Consider the following 21,109-nt stretch of genomic DNA (forward strand, 5'->3'; position numbering starts at 1 on the left):
GATAATTTTGATGCATAAAATTTGAAATGATAGTTGACTAAACTAAAATTTATCCCTGTAACCATTAGAAACGAAAGTTATCTTCCTTTTGATAACAGTTATTGATAAAAAAAAAAATTAATTGTGAAATGAGACTTTTAACATGATGGAAAAGAAGAAGTTAGAAACAAATTCCTTGTAAAAATAGAAATTTAATACCAAATACCTCATGTATTTTTCAAAAAGTTTCAGTTGAATTTACGAGAGTTGAACTGGAATTATAGCCATTTCAGAAGTAATAACTTGCAAATGAAACAATATTGATAATCAAAAACAGAAGTCATCAAAATAAGTTTCCATACACCATTTATTTCAAGACACAGATATAAGTACAAAAATGCAAATCAAGACTTTAGAAATGTGGAGTTACTGCTATTTGGGAATATCCCAATACATTATAATCAGAGCAATAATGAGAAATGAATATATGGAATCAAAATTACTGGAGATTGACTTTACAGCATCTTTAATTTATAGGCACACATCAATAGGACTAAAAAGATTTCACATATTAAAAGTGTTTTCCCCCCAATTTAACAAGGTTGAATCTAAAGTATATGAATCAACAGTAAATTAGAACAATAGTGAAAAATATGAAACAATTTTATAAAATCCATATTTTTACTAAAAAGATGATGAGAAACAGAAATCTTCCTAATTTAAAATGGACTATATCATGAAATCAAATGTAATCCCCTCTTAATTACAGCATCTATGATAATAATCTTTACAAGGTTCTTCAATATTTATAATTTTTACTAAAGTCAATCTCCAGCATTTGTAACAAAGAAATATTTACAAAACTGTATTAGCTAAAGTTTCACACACAAAACAGCATACAAAGTGAAAACTACAAAGTTGCTAGAAAATACCAAGATGATGTATATAAGATTTGGTGCTTAGAGAAATTTCATCTGAAAGATGCAATATGAATTTAATGAAGGACGAAAAAATTATTTTTGAATAGCTTTAAAAGAATGTAATAATTTGATGCTCAGAAATTAAAGACAATAAGAATGTTACAAGTTGAATATAAAAAATATACTTTAAAAAAAATTCTTGGTTGAAATAATGAAGAAAAATCATTCTGGACCAATAGACATTTTTGACATTGAAATCTATAACTTGTAATAAAAATTTTAAATCAGGACATTAAATTTGTTAATTTTTATTTCTAAACTCGCTAGTTCATAAAATGAATCATAATAGAAATTAAATGAATACCTTGAAAAATTTGCAATTTTCTCATGAATAGCAAGATGAATTATCGACTGAATTTAGAATACTAAATAATTATCAAAACTGAAAAAGGATAAAACTCAAAAAGAATTTTAAAATAATTATGAAAATACTAATACACACCAAAAGAATTTAAATGAAAATTCAATCTATTTACTTTAGCAAGCAGCTTCCAATTACCAAATTTTACTTTCCTTTATAATACCGTAACAAAATTTAACCTCCAACACCAATTTCAAAATTAAAAATTCAAAGCAATTTTTACAAGTTTGAAGAATGTAATTTGAGAAAATATACAGAATTATCTAGAATATACACTACAAACATCATTGGAAGAAAGGCAAGACTGGGATTCTAGTTTTTTCTTAAGACAAAGTTGATAAAAAATTTGCAAGATTAATAACCAACAACAAAATTTATTGTGTTCAAGATACTTAATTGATTAAAAAATAATTTTTCAATATAATCTTAAACTGCTTTCTTTCTTGAACAAAAACATTTTGTTTGAAAAGGACTATAACAATCAGTCAAATCTTTCTATATAAAAGACAAGTTATTTCCAATGATATGAGAATGAATTTTGTGACTGTTAAAAGAAACACCTTTTCAAAATGGAAAAGAGTACCTGTAATAATAGTTTATCTATTCTTTTTCAAATGAAATTAGAACTTATAAAAATCAATATTTAAGAAAAACATTTGTAAAAAATGACATGCTTAGACAAAGGAAATGCAACTGAAAAAAAAAAATTCAATAAAGAATCACATGATCCTACGCAAATCATTTGAAAAAGAAATAGATACCTCATTTATTGAGGAAACTAAGTGCATCAAAAATCAAATCAAAAACAAAACTGAACCATGAGAAAAATGAATATATTTTATTGAACACAAGGAGGAATATTGCAGTCATTACAATTTTCTACATCATGGCTGAAATTACAATATGGAATGCTAAATTACCAGTGTTGAAGGGGAAGATACACCTATTCCTTTCGTCATGGATGAAGTCAATATGATCATTCAAAAATAATAATAAATAATAATAACATCTAACTTGAAAAACAAGGTGATAAATCTTGGAACATCATCTGAAACAGACCTAAAAACTTTAAACATGAGGATATTAAAAATTTGAACACCTAAGTCAATTCAGGAAATTGTAAAATCATTCTTCGTGATGAAAGGATTTTTAATTGAACTCAGACCATAACTTATGCTTCAGTAGAATTAATCGTAAACATAAAATCATCACGTCAATCTTTTGATGCTTGTAAAAACAGGATACAAGTTCTTTGGAAGAGGAGAAAAAAAAAATCTTGAAGCCAGTTCTTCTTTAGAAATTTAGAAAATATGAAAGTTGAAAAAGCTTAAATGAAGATGAAAATGCAGACAAAGATGAAAAAATCAAAATTAATACAAAGACACATCAAGAAGTCGACCAAAAATACGGGTACCCTGCATACGATCTAAAAATAGGTTAAGGAAACAAGATAATTCTAGTAAAACAATGAAAACTACATTCAGTATATTTCAGAAAAATAAATAATCCGAATTTATAAAACATAGCACTTCTTGGACCTCTTTAAAATATTTTTCAATTGATATTGACAAAAATAAGTTTATTCATTGACTAACAATTAAAACCTCATTTCATTTCATTTTCTCTAAACAGTTTAACTTCAAGAAAGTTATAGTATATAAGAATATTGACAGAATTCCAAATTCCAAAGATAGAATTGACCCAAAAGTATTTACAATTAGTCACATATATGGAATTATAACTCTTAAACCAAGGTATATTTTTGTTATGTTTAGTCAGTAACTATTTTAAAATGAATCAAAACTATAGCCTTTTCATCTAAGAAATTGTTGTTTCATATTTATTCGAAATTTTGACAAAGAATTAACTTCAAAAGCGGGGGGGGGGGGGGGACTTATTTCCCTGAACAGCTTGAAGTAAATTATAGTTGGTTCTGCCTGATCACTTGTTTTAAGTAAAATGACATCTCAATAGATTGATACATTTAACTTCAGGGAAGAAAACTGAAGAAAAGAAAGCTGTTAACATCACATTTGAAAAATGAACTCCAATTAAAATGGTACAGTTTTTAGTTCTTATTTAAAGAAAGGAAACATAAAGCTCAGTTGTATTTCTAGATATGAGTGATGAAGCATCAATTTGTATATCACATTTTATTAAGTTTGCCAATGCCAAAAGTCATCAAAAATACCCCAGAATGTCATTTCACAATTTTAAAGTTAATCATTCCCCTAACAATTAATAGGAATAATTTTGATTTTTTTTTTTTTTTTTTTGGTTACCATGCATGCCCCCCCCCCCCGTCTTTATTATGCAATGCCTCTAAAAGTTTAAACTGAGAAAATAAAATATAAACTCTTTAATTTCAATCTATAACCTGGCCTCATTTTGAGAGTGAAAATGTTCTTTTTATTAATGTATTATTTTTAAAGACCTTACTCTTTCCTTTTTCTAGAAAGTGTAGAATTTTTAACAACAGTGTCACTGTTTAGAATTTAAACCATGATTTTGAATACAAAAATTGATAAATATTTTTCAATTTCACACTTTTTAATCATTATTATTATTTCAAAGCATCCATTTAAAGAAAAATGGAATGATCTAAAATAGTTCATATATAGAACTTCGTTTCAAGAAACTCGGGTTTTCCTGTATATAATTTTTTTGTATTTTGAATGAAAATTTCCATATTTTTTTATATTTATTGTAATTAAAATACAATTATTGCTTTCTCACAGAAAACATATGTATAAAAAAAGGATTAGGCAAGGGTATGAAATTCTGATATGGATTAACAATTTTTAAAATCTGTATTTGTTCATTTAAAAATAATTTTTTTTTGAAACTAAGTCCTCTTTAATTTTAAAAAATTAATAATGCATGATATTTTTAAACAGAAAATTAGGAAAAATTAGCAATATATATTTCACTAAATTAAAAGATCTAAACACTAAATTTTTTCCAAAACTTTTCAAGTTTATTATATCTAAATCTGATTGTATTTGCAAAAAGAAGATAATTATAGCAACGTGTGAATAAGGTATATGATTAATGTAGGAGTCAGATTGAATAAAAAAACAATAACAGATAATTTTTAAAATTCAGCTTCTTACTAATTTCTACTAATAATTAAGTTAAGCATATATTAATAATAAAGATAAGCATGTGTATGTGCTGGTACTCTACAAACCAAATCGTTTGATCTACAACTACCATATTTAATACATATATACCTACTAGGAGGATAAAATATGTAATGTGGAACATATTTTTAAATTTTAAACAGAATATTAATGAATTTAAAAAATAAGCTGTATTTTGGCACTTAACACAATACCTTTATAAATATTAGGATATAAATAAATTTAACCTATTTCAAACAGGGGGTAGGTCTTTTTATAGCAATTTAGTAGTCATGCAAATTTTTACTGATTTCTGGTAATTTTTTTTAATTAATCTGATTTCCAACAATAGGACACATAATTGCTTTGAAATTAAAAACATTTTCATTGCTTCAAACATTTAACTGAATGGTTTTCTTTCACTGTTTAAAGCTAAAGAAGAATGAAATTATAATATCGTGAAATTATGAAACTTATATTTACTTTTTAATAGCACTATCTTGTTATGGGACTGTATCCATTATAAAAATTTGTATATACAATAAACTTAACTAAGACAATTTGAAAAACATGATTTTAATGTCAGATAATTTTGCAGATTCATGGACATGAAGTTATATATCTAAATGATTTATCTGAAACCAAATTTAACAAATATTCCCTGCAAAGTAATTGGTCGCTTGAGGCGATTAGTGTACAAGAAATTTTAAGAAAACTAACTTGAGAATTTTACTGTTGAATAATATATACAAATAAAAAAATTAAGACAAAATAATTTGAGTAGAATTATTGTATTCCATATTGTATGTAGTTTCTTTATAAAAATTATTTATGGAAATAATTACTTTTAAAATGAGGTTGTAATTGTTATTTTATGTTTTTAAATGACCAATGTTACATGATAATATAAATTACTTTCTATTACTGTTACTTCTAAAACTGTTAAACATAAAATTTTTACAACTCTTTTAATGCAAAAACTGTTATTTAATCATGCAGACTTGTCAGCTTTAAAAGGTATTAATTTTTTGTAAAAAGAAAAAGCACCAAACAAAATTTTCAAAGGATACCATAAGCCCGAGCAGCCTCAGTTTCTGAAGAAAACCTAATATGTGCAACACCACGTCCTTTCATTTGAGTACTTTGTACATCTCCTACAACAGATAAAATACAAATAATTTAAAATGCTACCATTAAAAATAAAATTAAATATTTGGAAACAAGATATCAAATTAAGTTCTACATTAACTTACCAAAGTCTCGGAATCTGTCTCTAACATTTTCCCAAGTATAAGTTAAAGGAAGCTAAAAATTTAACAACTTGTTATTTTTCGAAAGCATATACAAATATAAACAATATGAAAACAAATACATTCCAAGAATGTGCCTCACAATTAATGCCAAACAGCTTAATCTATAAATGCTAGCACTCATGCACACACTAAATCACATCTAGTTTTCTTATAGTTCACAAATATTAAATTAATGTTTATTATAAGCTGAGACTTTTAAATTATTTTGATTCATGGTTCGCAATTCTTTTTAAGCAGAAATGGGGCAGGAGTGAGCAGGCCAGATATTTTTTTCAAAATATCTGGCCACAACACCAAAATTAGACTATGAAGCATTGTGTGGATTGCTCTATCGCTACCCACTATGCAATCTGGGTGGCAAGAATTTAATACTTCTTTCCCAATTCAAAAGAGCAACTCCTACTTGTTTTGTTTCTTTTCGTATAGAATAAAATCTGTCCTTGTTCTTGTAAAAATGATGTATCATTTCTTGAAGCGTAGAAAATTTAAGCTGAGGAACCAATCTATATCTCCTCAGTATTAAAAATCAATTAAAGCATTAAATAAATTTTAAATATTTTTAAGTGGTCACTCAAAAATTCTAAATGAGCAGTTTTTAATCAAATTCATTTTTTTAAAAATGTTTTTATCTGTGAATATTAAAAAATTTGATCTAATGTAAAGCTACTAAAGTTTGCAAATCCATTGTTAATTTATGCAGACGTCCCTTAAGACTGATAATCTATAATCTTATCACCAATAAATATTTTATCAATTATCATTATTTAAAACTTATACAATATAGTTAATGCCAGTAATTATGAAATAAATATTCAACATTTAAGGTTTTATAATGGCAAAAGAATACAACATACAAAAATCACAGGGATCACTAGTCATCTACAACTCACATCATTGAAAACTGGTCACATCACTCATTATAGAAAACATCATAATAATAAACAAAAAGAACTTACATTTCTCACAACAATAGTATCAGACCACTTCATAGGTTTACGATTGTTGCGATATCCATCATCAACCCTGTCAAAAGATCTATCATAATCATTGTATCCCAATCCACCAGCTCCACCTACAGAATTAGCTCCAAGACCTCCTAATCCTAGACCACCTGTTAATGTTGATCCTAAGCCACTGCCCAAACCACCACCTGCTAAACCAGCAGCATTATTGGAGACACCACCAAGGCCTCCAGGAATAAGACTAGGATTACCAAGACCAGCAGTGCCTGTGGTACCAAGTCCCAACCCTTGCCCAACACCAGCACCAAGATTGGAGAAATTTCGTTCTTGAAGGCCCATCCCAATACCAGAGAGACCTGGAATGCCCGCAGCATTACCACCAACAACAGCAGGTGTTATTTGATTGGAAACAAGGCCAAGATTGTTGGTTCCAACACCTCCAAGGCCAGCAACAGGAGCTATTCCAGTGGGTGCCAAGTTATTTAGACCAGTAGAATCTGGAAATACATTAAAGAACAAAGTTTAAAGCAATAGATTTCATCTTAATCATTAAAAATTTTAAAAAGGCAATTTTAACTATTTTAATTTAATGCCACTTTTTTATCCAATTACTTTATTTTTCAACAAAGCTGTCCAGAAATGAATATTGATTAAAGGTACCTTTTGGGGGAAAAAAAAGAATTTTTTTTTAATTGCCCTATAAGAAAAACAGAAATCAAAAGATTAAATTAAACAGAATTTGCCAAATATACATAAAATGCAAATCTCAAACTCATTTTTTTTTTCTAATTAAAAGGGGAGAAGGCAAACTATTTTCCCTGGAATAATTTAACAGGCACACAAAAAATATTAAATTTTACATAGGTGTAACAAAGATTTTGATATAAACACCAACAAACCAAATTCTAACCATCTAACTTGTCCTAAATCTCGGTAACCATGCAATCATAATTTATTATTTTTTCTGTCAGACTTTCTGAAATCTTAGCAAGTTTTACCTAAAAATTGACTATATATATAAATTTTTTTATACATATAACAGCAATGTTCTTGGATATTTTGGTATGAAAAGAAAATTTAATTTAGCAGACATAAAAGTCAAGATACTTTAAGATTCAATACAAACAATGGCATTTTTAGAAGCCATTTCAAAATCTTTTAAATTGTATCAATCTTAATAATTTCTCCCTCATTTTTACTTATAGATATATTCACTAGTCTACAAACAATAAACGTATCTAATGTTTAATTTAAAAATAATCATACCTGAAGCAAATATAGATCAAATTACAGTTATATTACAGGACATCAATTTCAAGATGCTTACTTGATAAATGCAGAGGAAGACCATTTGCTCCAAGTCCTTTTCCAACACTTTGAAGACCTTCTGTAAAAAGTATCTGCATTTTAAAATCTCAAAATCAGATAAAATTGTATTTAAACGATAACTAAGACTTTCATTAGCTTACCAGGTAATCGTTTATCTTCAGGATCTTCTTGGTGTTTTTTGTCCTACAGTAAAAAGATAAATGAACTATTACAAATTCTAAAATTTATATTCAAAATTAATATTCCATCTCTTTTTCTTGACAAAGAAATTAGCTGTTTTTGTATCAGCCTTCCAAAATAATTAACTTTATTTAAAATGGTATAAAATGATCCTGGCATTTCTAGATGTATAAAGCAATGATTATTCAAATATATTCTCTTTTCAGGAGAAATACTTACAAAAGCCTTTAAACTTATTATTATTAATAAAGATAAGCTTTGCCTTATTGACACAAACTATATAAAGAGTGCATAATTTAGTAGTTCACGCAACAAGTTAATAAAGATTTTGAGAGAGAAATAATATGGAACTGAATTTTGTACTACTGATGAAACACTACTAAGAATAATTTTACCTTTTCTCCAAGTATTCATCTCATGTTCCACATACCCCTATTTATAGAACAGACATTATTCTTACAAGTACTGATCATATCACATTCATTTATGATTATTACTATTGCTAAAAGAATAACAAGAATTGTTCTCTTTATATTTATGTAAAACCATTTTTATATATGAAAAGCAAGTTTTTTTTCTTCTTTGAAATTGATTCTTCTGATATATACAAGTAATCAAAAATCTATTTTTCTTTTTAACTTGGTACTTATTACTTACTAATTAGTTTATATATATATATATGTCTGGAGTTGAAAAAGTTTGGATACACTATCAAAAATGAATTAAAAATAAACTAAGATTTTCACTTGCAGTTTTATTTTCCCATAGAGAAAAGATGAAAGTTTTTTCTTAATAAAATGTAAACTAGATAACTTTAAATCAACATTTTGCCACAGTCTTGTTTCAAAACAGTTTCAACACTAGAACAAACACAAGCTGTAATATGATTTATTGATTCTAACACAAATACTGCATAAATTTTGGACTACCTACAATCGAAATCCATTTTCAAGGTCCATAATTGACATGAAAGATTTATGACAAATCACTGTCAAAACCAAAATATGGCCATCTTAGGAGAAGCTGCAATGATGTTGCATGAATCGAAGAATACTTCTGTCACAATCTTTGTAAATTAAACACATGGCCTGACAATTATAAATGCTGATATAAACTGTGCATAAAAGGATACAAGTTTTAAATGAATAAGCTTCAACGGTTGCATGAATTAAAACCAGATGATAAGTCTCCATATCAAGCATTTGCAGAAGAAAATGGAGGATTAGTAGAATTTTCTACAACATGAGGCGATGTTTCATGCACCAGGCAATGTTAACTGACACAGTACTCAAATATGCACATTAGAAAATCCTCATGCCATACTGCCAGAAGCAAGAGACAATCCTGAAGTAAACATATGATGTAGTTTTATTGCACAATCAAATTATTGGGGTGTTTTCTTTTTTCTTTTCTGACAATTACATTGATGTGCTTGAAATTTCCACACTTCCTCAAGTACTTGTAACGCAATATAATTTCTCAACAAGACGGGCACTACAACACTAGAATTTAGAAATGTGGAAAGTTTTAAAAGAACAGTTCTTCAGGCAGCAGATGGAAAGAAGTTCAATAACATGGCCACATAGATCATCAGATACAATACAATAACTTTGGACTTCTTAATGGGATACATGAAAAACATTGTTTACTAATCTCTAATTCGAGATACTGATGAATGAAAAATTAGTGACAGTAGCCATTCAGAACGTCAATCCTGCAATGCTAATATACATAATATAAATGTTGTATATACTCGAAGAATTATGTGTGACAAATGATAAATACATTAAAATTGCAAAAAGAAGGAACATAAAAAAAAAACATAAGTGGCTGTCTGGTTACATTTGTAATTTATTTTTGAAAGTGTAGTCATATGTTTGAGAGACCCTGTATATTTTATTTCATATTATGTAAAATCCGTAATATAAAAGTTTAAATCTCTTTTTAAATGTCTTGAGATGTTATATCCTGATATGGATTTCAGACTTGGTATAGCTCAGCTATTCTTGAGGATACGCAATAACATCTTGATATGGTTTGATCCGACTTGATATAAGCTCTGCTGTTCTTGGGATAACATTTTTATCTGGAGAAAAAAAGATGTAAATCCAGTTGGCAACTTTTTCCCAAGTACTCCCAGTTGCTTCTTAGGCTATCAGGATCTGTACGATTTATTATTATAAGACGAGCATTTAATCATGCGATGTATGAATGAAATAGATGTAATTTTTGTTTGCAAATGTGATAGATGAAATAGGATTATACCTACAACAATTTGCAGAATATAATTATTAAATCATGAATTTATTAATAAATTAATATATTATTTATTAATGAATATCCTGGATTGGAAAAACCAATCACCAATTGAAAAGCGAAATCTGAGGAGAACCACTTTACAATTACAAACCCACAGTCCACCAATAACACACAATTATCTATTCTTTATAATATACTTCACTCCCCCCCCCATTAACAGCTTCTTTTTATATTTGCATTTAATATTTCTATAACATATTTAACTGCTGCCAGTTATATAATGTGCAGCATTATTTTAAAGTAGTTTGAGACACATTATGCCTATAAAATAAATTTTTAAATTTAAGCACAATAATCCACTACAATACTAATATATTGGAGAACAAACAAGGCAGGCCTCTTTGCACCCACAATTAACAGTCACATTTTTTACCCTCTCTTCTGCACATGCAAGATAATCAGTACACTGTAATAAATGGTTTGGATGTTACAACCAATTTCAATATTATTTTGAAACTCCCATTATGTTACATGGTTTCAAACTTCTGTCTGTATTTAGTTTATTCTCTATACACTTCTGAATTTATAAAAAGTAATGGCAAGTTTTTGAAGAATATAGCAGTTTTGCCATATCAAAGTTTAATCTATCATATAAAAAGAGTTCTATGCAAACATTGTTTTATTTGCTTTGTGATTAATAGAAGCCAGTCCCCACCTCATGGCATTTCAGGTTTGTTTTGCCAGTATTGTTTGAGATACTTAATGAAAATTATTGTGTAGTATTAAGTACTAGCCGCCTTTGGCGACCAGCCAGTTCGCCAATCTTAATGTTCGTTTAAATTTTAATAATTAAATATTTTACGCAATTCCTACTTTAACAGATTCTTCATCAAAATATTTTAAAACTTCAAAGTTTGATAGTCATATAATTCACTCATAATATTATAAACGCCTTCAGTCATAACGTAATATGTATCTCTCTAATTTTCTGTTAGCTCTCGTAGAATTTATGCTTTAAATTAAAGTGGAAAGAATTAATCTGCAATTAATATAATAATATTTTTTTCTGAAACAAAGCATTTTTTTTATATGATTACTGATAACAGAGTCACTGAGTGTTTAAACTTTATGAGCACTAAAGAATATCCTTCCTAATTTATGTAATATCTCAAGAATTTGTCAACAAAATTTTCTCAGATTCATCCTGAACAGATTGATTAATTAACAATGTATAATTTTAAATGCATCAAACACTATGAAAATAAACAGAATCGTTTGAAATAACCGGCTGAAAAATGTTAACCCTAGCCTCATTACTGTTGGGGAAAAAAACTGAAGCCTTACTCATTTGGCATTGGGGAAAATGAAAAGATTTTTTTGGCGGGAAAGTTAGTTTTTAATTAATATTTAAAATTCTAATTAAAAATTCAAAAAAAGGGACCCCAGGAGCACATTCCCAATCTCTAAAGTATACATGTACTAAATTTGGTAGCTGTAGGTCAAATGGTCTTTTCTGTAGAGCGCCAACACACACACGTTGAGCTTTATATAAGTATAGATTTGTATTGCACTTAATGATGAAATGGAACCAGACTGCAATCTATAGTAAGGCCATATTTTAACAATTCAAATAAATCTAGTAAAATAAAAGGTGTATTATCCAGAACATACAAAGTTACATTTTTTGAAATGGCATCAATTTTTAGGAAAAATGAATTTGTGGGTAAATTGTATTTTGGATATGCTGTATATTATGCTTTGGGCATTTAAAGGTTTTCAAATGATGCTTTAATACAAAATGTTTTGACATGATGCAAGTTACCAAGCCAGCATCTAGGAACCATGATTAAGCATCACTTAAAATTTTAAGTGATGGAAATGCTAATGATTTACCAGGTTAATGATTAATCAGTTTAAACTGGTTTGAAACAATCACGAGACTTCTCTGTCGATCTCTATAACTCTCTCTCTCTCTAATGACCATTTTTTTAAACTTTCATTTCCAATTTTTCTAGCTGGCAAACAATGTTTTGGAACCCGACCGATTTTGAGATAAAATAACAGCTATGATGTCATAGTTCTACATCAACCTTTTAAAAACACATCTGCTGTCAAAGAAGCATATGCAATAATAAAGCAATATTGGTAAAAGCAGGTCAAGCTTTTAAAAACACACCTGCTTTCAAAGTAGCATACATAATAATACTGCAATACTGGTAAAAGCAGATAAAAAAATATATATGCGATTAAAAGATGATGAAAATTACCATTTATGTTTTATTCATTGCCTACGCGATTTCGAGCTTCAATATTCATTGCCTACGCGATTTCGAGCTTCAATATTCATTGCCTACGCGTTTTCGAGCTTCAATATTCATTGCCTATGCGATTTCAGCCTTCAAAAACCCCTAACCAAAATAACATGCTCTCACATGATTTAAAAAAAAAAAAAAAAAAAAAAAATCTGGACACAAGTCTACAAAAATTAAAATTTACACAAATCTTAAGGTCAAATTTTTTAGTGACAATGATGCCTTTTATTCTTAAATAAGAAAAAAATGCTTGCAAATATGTTTTTAACATTTAGAATATATTAAGAGAAGTTGATATAGCATTTACAAGAGTCAAGATACTTAATGATCCCACACAAATGATTAATATTCCTTTATCCAGTTAAATGCTTTTAACATGTATTTCATTTTTTTTGTCATTTTGTGTTATGATAAATTTATTCATCAGGAGTAATAACTAATCAGGAGACATAAGTATATTTTACACAAGAGTTACAATTAATAAATAATTAATCAGGAGACACAATTTCTATACACATTTTCGAAAGAGGTGAAAACAATCAACTGATTAAAAGACCCTTCAAGCTTTTTGAATTGTATTAATTCTTAAAAAGATTTTTTACAAATAAAAAATTTTTATGAACAAAATTGATTTAAAAATTTTGTAATTGAAGACTCTGCACTTACCATTCTAACACTCATAGTTCTATTATAGAACTTTTGTCCATTAAACATAGCTAAATGACATTAAGGTAAAACTTATTTTACCTATAATTCACATTAAAAAAATTTATTGACAATTAAATATTAAGTAAAATTATTTTAAATATAAATTATGAATGTAGAAAAATGGAGAAAAGCAAAATTGTATTATTAATTATTTTGCTACATATAGAATGAATATTAAAGCATTTAAAATTTTATTTATTTTTATGGAAATAAATTTAAGTTCACAATATAAGCTACACCTCCACCCACCCACCAAAATAAAATGTTTTCATTAATATTCTACTTTGGCATCAATTTAAGAAATTGAAAATATTAATTATGTAATTGTTTTCATGAAAGGATACATATTGCCTGCACAGCTTCAACAGGGTGTCCCATTTCAATTGTTCCATGTCCTTTACTATTACCATCTTCATCTCTTTTTAAGTCAATTTTCACAACTCTACCAGCAAGCTTGAAAACTTCCTCTAATTTCTGAGGAGTTACTTTATAATCCAACTACAAAATTCAAGATATTATAACTAATTTTAACCAATATAAAATGTTTTTAAATATTTCAATGAATAAAACTTACATTGGCAACAAATACTCTGCTTGTCAAGGGGCCAGTGATTCCCAAAGCATCCAGGAATTGTGGACTCAATCCATACGTGTTATACTGTGGAGCACTGTTGTTACCAAGATTACCCAAACCACCATAGTCATCACGATCTCTTTCAAGATTCACTCCCATGCCACCAACTCCTCCTCCACCAGTGCCACCACCACCACGAATTCGACCAAGTGGCTTTCCAGTCTTATCTCGGTCAACATCAAAATCCTTTTAAAAATACAAAAAATGAAATAAGCAATTTTTGAACTAACAAAATATTCTTTTTTTTGAGGGAAATGCTATAAAATTAGATACTGGATACACATTTTCATGACATTCTTAATTTACTTCAGCTTATTAACTTTGTTACAGCTAACTAAGTTTTGATTCCAAAATGATAAATTAACCTCACAGCATTTTCTGTTTCATTCAGAAATAATAATAATTATTATTATTACATATATATATGGTTTGAAAATATCAAATAGCATACCTCAATAGATCTACAAAAATATTCTATAAAATTTTTAAGTCAAAATAATAGCACTTCAGAAGCAAAATAGCACATTCAATCTCAAAAACGTTTGTCAGATATTTCTATATCAAGAATTCCTAAGCAACACTGTAATTTGGCAACTGTAAACAACAGGCACGAATTATTAATCACTTGGAGAGAATTGTTAGCTTCTTCCATTGCTTGTTTACTATCTTATTCAATATTCATTCTATACTACAGAGATATTGCTTTAAAAGAAATGTGAAAATTTTATGTCATATTCAGCAAATAATTCCCTCCCCCATCATTAAGCAACTTTATCATATATATATATATATGCCATAAAATTACTTAGATCTTCTTTAACATCTGAAATTAACAGAAATTGTTAAATAATTACCATACTTACGTGAAAAATAATTTCAAAATTATAAGAATCTATACCAAAGATCAATCAAGACTCCTAATAATATCAAACTTCCTTTTTCAAAAAAAATCACCCAGTTTTTAAAAATTACTGTTTCACAGAATATTTTATGTACAGGAAGAGAAATGATCAATAATCAGATTTACTATTCAAAAGTGGGGGGGGGGGATATCCCTGTACACATAAATATAACAGCAAAATATGTGAACAGCACTCATATGCTAGTTACAATGGAGCAACAATACTCCATAGTTTTAATGAGGGGAAAAAGCAAGTTTCTTTAATAAATGTGGATTTAAACAAGATGCAATATTTAAAAACAGTAAATTTTTTGACATGCATTCATATATATTTTGTAGTATTCTTCCCAAATATAAAACACTGCTAAAAAGTTTCTTTTTTCCAGCTTCAACAGTTCCACTAGTAATGAAGTAACTTGATTATTCCAATATCAGTATTTTTTTTTCTTAGCTCTAGATTTTTAGGATCATTTCGCTTTATCAAAAATAAGTGTCTAATTTTATAGCTTCTTTGATTATACTTCTTTTAACTATGTTTTTCACTAACAGTTTTTTATTTTAAAAAATGACTGAGGAACCTTAGCTATATAAGAGAAGCTAATTTTAGAATCAATTTATCCTGACTAGGATTAATAATACATATAATCACTCTTAGCAGATCCAGAAAACGCTTTTTTAATTGAAATTTATATATACCTTTATGTTGTCAAAAATCTTTAGAATACTTTTGCAAACACTGATATTTTGAAACATTGGAGAGAACAAAAATTCAATGAAAATTCAGAACTAGTAACTTCCAGGAAACTAGCTGGACTATCTTTAAATATTTCTATACATTGTTTTTACAATAACATCTGCTTTTCATCAATAGATTTATGCTCTACTGAAATGTTCAATGGATTATGTGCAGTCCAAAATTACTACATCTAAAATTTTAGTCATTTTTGTATGGAAGCATCTTTGGATGGAAGTATTTTTAGTATCTTTGACATTTTAAAAATTTTTAATTTAAATTTGGTCTATTCATACTAATTTTTAAAAGTAATTGTATGCCCAAACTTGATGCACCTTCTTTAAAACTCTCAATGGTATGCCTTAAAAATATTGAATTCCAATATATTCTAGAGATTATTGGTTGTTTCACAATAATATCTTATAATAAGATCAATTTTGTATCATATTTTTTGTATCTTTAAAGCTCTATTAAAGCATATTACATTTTTTTAAAAAGATTTTTAAGTGATAGTTAAAAAAAATGTAGCTAATCCATAACAAATGATGTACGGCATTTTACTATGACCTAAACTACATTTTGGCTATTTCATTATCACTGAATATATATGAAAATAGTTCCATCACTAAATGCATAAAAGGACAAATATGACACAAGTTTGAATGCTTATAACAATTCAGCTTGAAATGATTGTCCTTGGAACTAAAAAATTCCAGATCAACCTTTTTATATCAAATCTCTCCTGTATTCTTTTATATATCTTCCCCTGTATTCCTTTTAGATACCAAGTTTAATATTCATTATGTTTTGTTTTTTTAACAGGCACATAATTTTGTATGTTTTCCTCTTTTGGCATGACTAATACATGTCTATTTTCCCATATTACTTAAGCTTATAAAGCAAGCAGCACACAGCAAATGGATCTTGCAGAACTTATCTAACTCATTCAGCAAAGTCAGGGTTCATATTTTTATCTGTTCAGTTTATATTAAATACAGATTTTGAGCAGATCATAGTTATAAAAAAAAAACTCTTTACTCTACACTGAACAAGTTCACAATTTCTTAAATAATAAACAAACCATTCAAAAAGCTCACTAAACACTACAGTAATTGTTCAACAGGAAGAAAGTTGCTATTGTCACCGAAGAAATTTATTATATTCTCTCAAGCAGTTATAGCAGTCTAGAGAATCCTCATTAGCTGCAATCTGGGAATCTTGTGGAAAGAAAACAAATGCAGATGAAATCAAAATTAGACTGATCTATACAGAAAAAAAGGGGTGTTTCCACAATTTCAAAGCTGTTGCATTTTTGGTGTTACGGCTACAATATTTTATTCTTGCAATGCCCCAGTTTTTATGGAAGCCTTCAAATTTCCCTGTATTTTCTGTTTTTTTTAGATCATTTTTAAGTTCCCTGTATTTTCTGGGACCATGGCAAGCTTGATGATGATATATCAAATAACATCCAGGTAAATAAAATAATATTTAGCTTAAATGACAATAATATGCCACAGAATTTTATATGAAGCATTCATAAATGAAACTGATTAATTCCATTATAAAGAAAATTCCATAAGCAAATTTGCATAAGGTTAATTCAAATGTTATTTGTTAATTAAATCTATTTTTTTTTCTTTTTTGAAAATACCATAAATTGGAAACAAAAAAAAATATCTAAATTTAAACTAATATAAAGTAGCAGTAGAACATACATTTATGTGGGACGAAAACAATGTAAATCAATAGTGCAAGTGAATAATTGAGGGGAGGGATGGGGAAACTTTCATTAATTACAGTGTATTCTAGTAAATGCATTACAATAGATAAAATATTAGGTTTTCTCTCTCCCTCTCTCTTTGGAAATAATTCCATTTCTTTAATATCAACAAGCAAAAATTCAAATAATTTCATAAAGTCATATTTTTTTGCATTTCACATATCCTATTAAGTACTTTAATTATCCTATTGGAATTCTTTGATACATTTAACCATACACAGGGTGTGTAGTAAGAAACTGCTCCAAAAATTAAGTACTTTTAAGCATTTTTTAAGCACCTTAGCCCCCCAAATTAAGCACCTTTGTATAAGTATGTATATGTAAACTGAGTATTTTCTACATATAGCTTTTTTTTTAATAATAATGCATAGTTTTTATTGAAAAAAATTCTTAAAAATTAATTTCAAATGCTTATTTTTTAAATTTTAATATTTATTTTTGTATTTGCACATCTTCTATTGCAAAATTATGGTATTTTGGATTTGACAAAAAACATAGAAATAACCATAAAAATGAAAAAAAGAAAAGAAAATAAAACTATTAATACCAAAAAAATTAAGTCAACTTTTATAACATTGACAATAAAGATCTATGAGCTTTTTCAACATTTCTTAAAATTAAAATAAAATATCAGACAGATAAAAAAATTCTGAAAATGTCGATAGTGATGTAGAAGACCAGCATGGCTCCGAATTTTATATTAGATTTTTATATAAGCAACAATTAAGATCCAAGATGGCTGGGATGGAAAGAGTAAATTTCTCCCTGCACTGACTCATTTTATTAAGTAATTTTATTTGCAATCTTATAAAGATAAGAACTAAAGCATTCCTACGGTTATCATCATACGATTGGCAAAACTGCCATGAAATTGATGATAGAGCAATGCCATGTTCTAAATAATTTTTTAAATCATTTTTAATAGAAAAAAAAGTAGCATTCACAAATGATCAGATTAAAAAGAAATTGTCTCATCCCCTCTTATTTCTCAAGTAGTAGAAGTCTTTTTTAATGTTTAACCTTCCTAAAATTTAATGAAAATTGGCTTTTGCTTAACTTATAAGCAAATATTTTTACTTAAAAAAATTTACAGAAGAAATGTTATATAGATTTTATGAAGAAATCAAAATGCTTTAATAAGTTCAAGTTTCCATAAATAACAAACAAATTCATAAAGTAAAAAAAAAAAGTCAGCTCTGTAGTTAGAAGCAAAGCATAAATAAATCAACCACAGCATCTCCCCAGAAACTTTCTTGCTTATTGCCAGGAAATGCCTTATGAGACATAGGCGTACAATAGTTACGGAATATTAACACTAAGCGTAAATTAAATATTTTTACCAATTCTATCGTGTAAGCGTCGGCAAGTGTTTTAGGCATACGGTTGAAAGTAAGTGAAAATGGGTTTTAGACACATTCTTCCCAATTGATTAAAACAAAAATTTTATACAAAACTACACTAATAGTCACAAAATTATACACCATATTTGATATATTTCAATCTCTATATTTTTTAGTTATCGCATTTACGTATTTCTGAAAGTACAGACAACATGCGGTGAATTCCTTGTTGGATTTTGCTCAAAAATTGCAAATATTTATACAATAAATATTTAATCTGTGTACCAAATTTTAACTATGCAGCTCTCTCCATTTTGAAATTATGTTAACTTATATTCGAACATTTGGACACACTTCTCCAAAGCGGATTAAATTTGCCCGAAATCTACAAATTTGTTGTGAAGACCGTATAGCAAATTTCATCCATCTAGCTCAAATTGTTTCTGTGTTACCTTCATCACAGATAGACATTTTCCAAAATTGTGTTTTCGAATTCAGGGAGGTATGAAATGTGGATGCATTAAAATCTCGAATTCGAATTTTTGACAATTGCAATATTTTCTCCAAATTTTTTATACAAAAAAGTAAAAATGCCAATTGAAAAATTTTTTTTAACCCTCCAAGCAGTTAATTATTCTGAGTATGGCTTCTCAAAAATTTATCTGTATCCGTCAAAAGATTACTTCAAAAAATATCAGTTTCCTACGACAAAGTGTTCGAAAAAGAAACAAGCATCTTCCACTCCCCTTCCTTCCCAGCCGTGGGGATGCAATTACCCCAGTGGGGAGACTGGATTATAATCTATCTGTCTATCTTATCTTACTGACTGACCACTCCCTCCCCCCTTCGCTCTTCACACCCCAACTTTTTTTTTCCGTATTAGTAATATCTATTTCCAATCTTATCTGTTATTCTGTAATCCGAATTCATTTTTCGAAAAACTACCACATCTTGGAAAAGGAAAAAATATTTTCCATTAGAGGTCTTAAATTTTTATAATTAAATTCATTATTATATATATTTCTTTATTCCGACATTTTTACAAAAGACACTTTGCTACAAGTTGTCTTTTCACTAAAAATATTATATAAAAATGAAGAAAAGCACTTAGAAATATAAACTCGTTTTAATCATGCTACGCATTTCACTTTTTCTGCAAATAAATATTTTTTTTCGAACGTATATAAATTTTCAAAATCTGTGTCACTACTTTACACTTTATTTTTTTCTGGAGACTTAATTTAAGATATCTTTTACATTGAATGATGAAAATTTTACATCGTAATTATGAAGCCTAGCCAATTAATGTCGCTTTCATTTTATAGTGGGGCATATACCTCGATCATTCTTTGGCAAACTTTTTAAAGCTGTATATCCAAACTTTTGGAATAAAAACATCTATATAAAAGCTTGAAAATATCATTTTAAAGGCGTTCCTACATTTAATAACAGTGGGATCTTAAAATTTTGAGCTCAAAATTGAAAGGATTTTATCAAAAGTAATTGAAAGAAAGGGAAAGGAATTTTTCAGTAATTTTTTTTTTTTAATTTCAAACTGATAGAATCAATTTTTAATGAGGTATGAAGAGATATTAACTGTATTTCACCCACAGCCGTTTTAGTTATTTATATTTAAGGGACTAAGTCATCTGAATATTGCCATGAAATAAAGCAAAATGCTTTTGCAAAAATAATGAATTGTTTTGTCTTAATATCTTTAGGTCTGTTTTGAATCAAAAGTGATTTGTCACTTTTAATGCAGTTTTGTTTTTGAATCACAAGTCACTTTTGGCAAGAAAATACTTTTCAGTACTTCAACACAATATATCTTAGAATCTATCTTTTGTAAATATCAGAGCTAACAGATAGGTGCATTTAAAAAAATATATATATGAATGCCACAAAGTGTCAATGTATGCCCGAAAGTATAAGAATCAAATGTTCCAAATTAAATGGAATGTTTGCCATATTTCTCAATAAAACCAAGGTGAAACAGAGTATAAACAGAAGTTAATGCTATAACGAGCACATTTTATATCAACTAAGCAACCTGATTTTACCAATTTTCATCTAATATTTTTGCGCTTATTCTTTATATAATTTTTTAATTGTTTCCTCATTCAAAGAATCCTATCTAGAAAAAATGAAAATACCTACATCAGAATATTTCCTTATACTTAAATATGATTTGTTTGATTTATATTTTGTTCAAAAAT

At 27.8% G+C, this 21,109-nt stretch overlaps 1 protein-coding gene across 1 annotated transcript in view; it reads right to left on the minus strand.

The window, feature by feature from the left end:
* Window positions 1-328: 328 nt before the first annotated feature.
* Window positions 329-21,109, minus strand: part of LOC129968669 (myelin expression factor 2-like) — a 33,411-nt gene continuing 12,630 nt past the window's right edge. Inside the window, exons 6-14 of the mRNA XM_056082797.1 lie at window positions 14,080-14,325; window positions 13,850-14,003; window positions 13,464-13,513; window positions 8,187-8,229; window positions 8,045-8,104; window positions 6,712-7,214; window positions 5,696-5,747; window positions 5,513-5,596; window positions 329-2,746 (exon numbers count right to left, since the gene is read on the minus strand). Of these exons, the coding sequence (XP_055938772.1) occupies window positions 2,691-2,746; window positions 5,513-5,596; window positions 5,696-5,747; window positions 6,712-7,214; window positions 8,045-8,104; window positions 8,187-8,229; window positions 13,464-13,513; window positions 13,850-14,003; window positions 14,080-14,325 (1,248 nt within the window). The 3' untranslated portion in view covers window positions 329-2,690. The remainder of the gene's footprint in view (window positions 2,747-5,512; window positions 5,597-5,695; window positions 5,748-6,711; window positions 7,215-8,044; window positions 8,105-8,186; window positions 8,230-13,463; window positions 13,514-13,849; window positions 14,004-14,079; window positions 14,326-21,109) is intronic.

Source organism: Argiope bruennichi, chromosome 5 (assembly GCF_947563725.1).
Source record: "Argiope bruennichi chromosome 5, qqArgBrue1.1, whole genome shotgun sequence".
NCBI classification, from domain to species: Eukaryota; Metazoa; Arthropoda; class Arachnida; order Araneae; family Araneidae; genus Argiope; species Argiope bruennichi.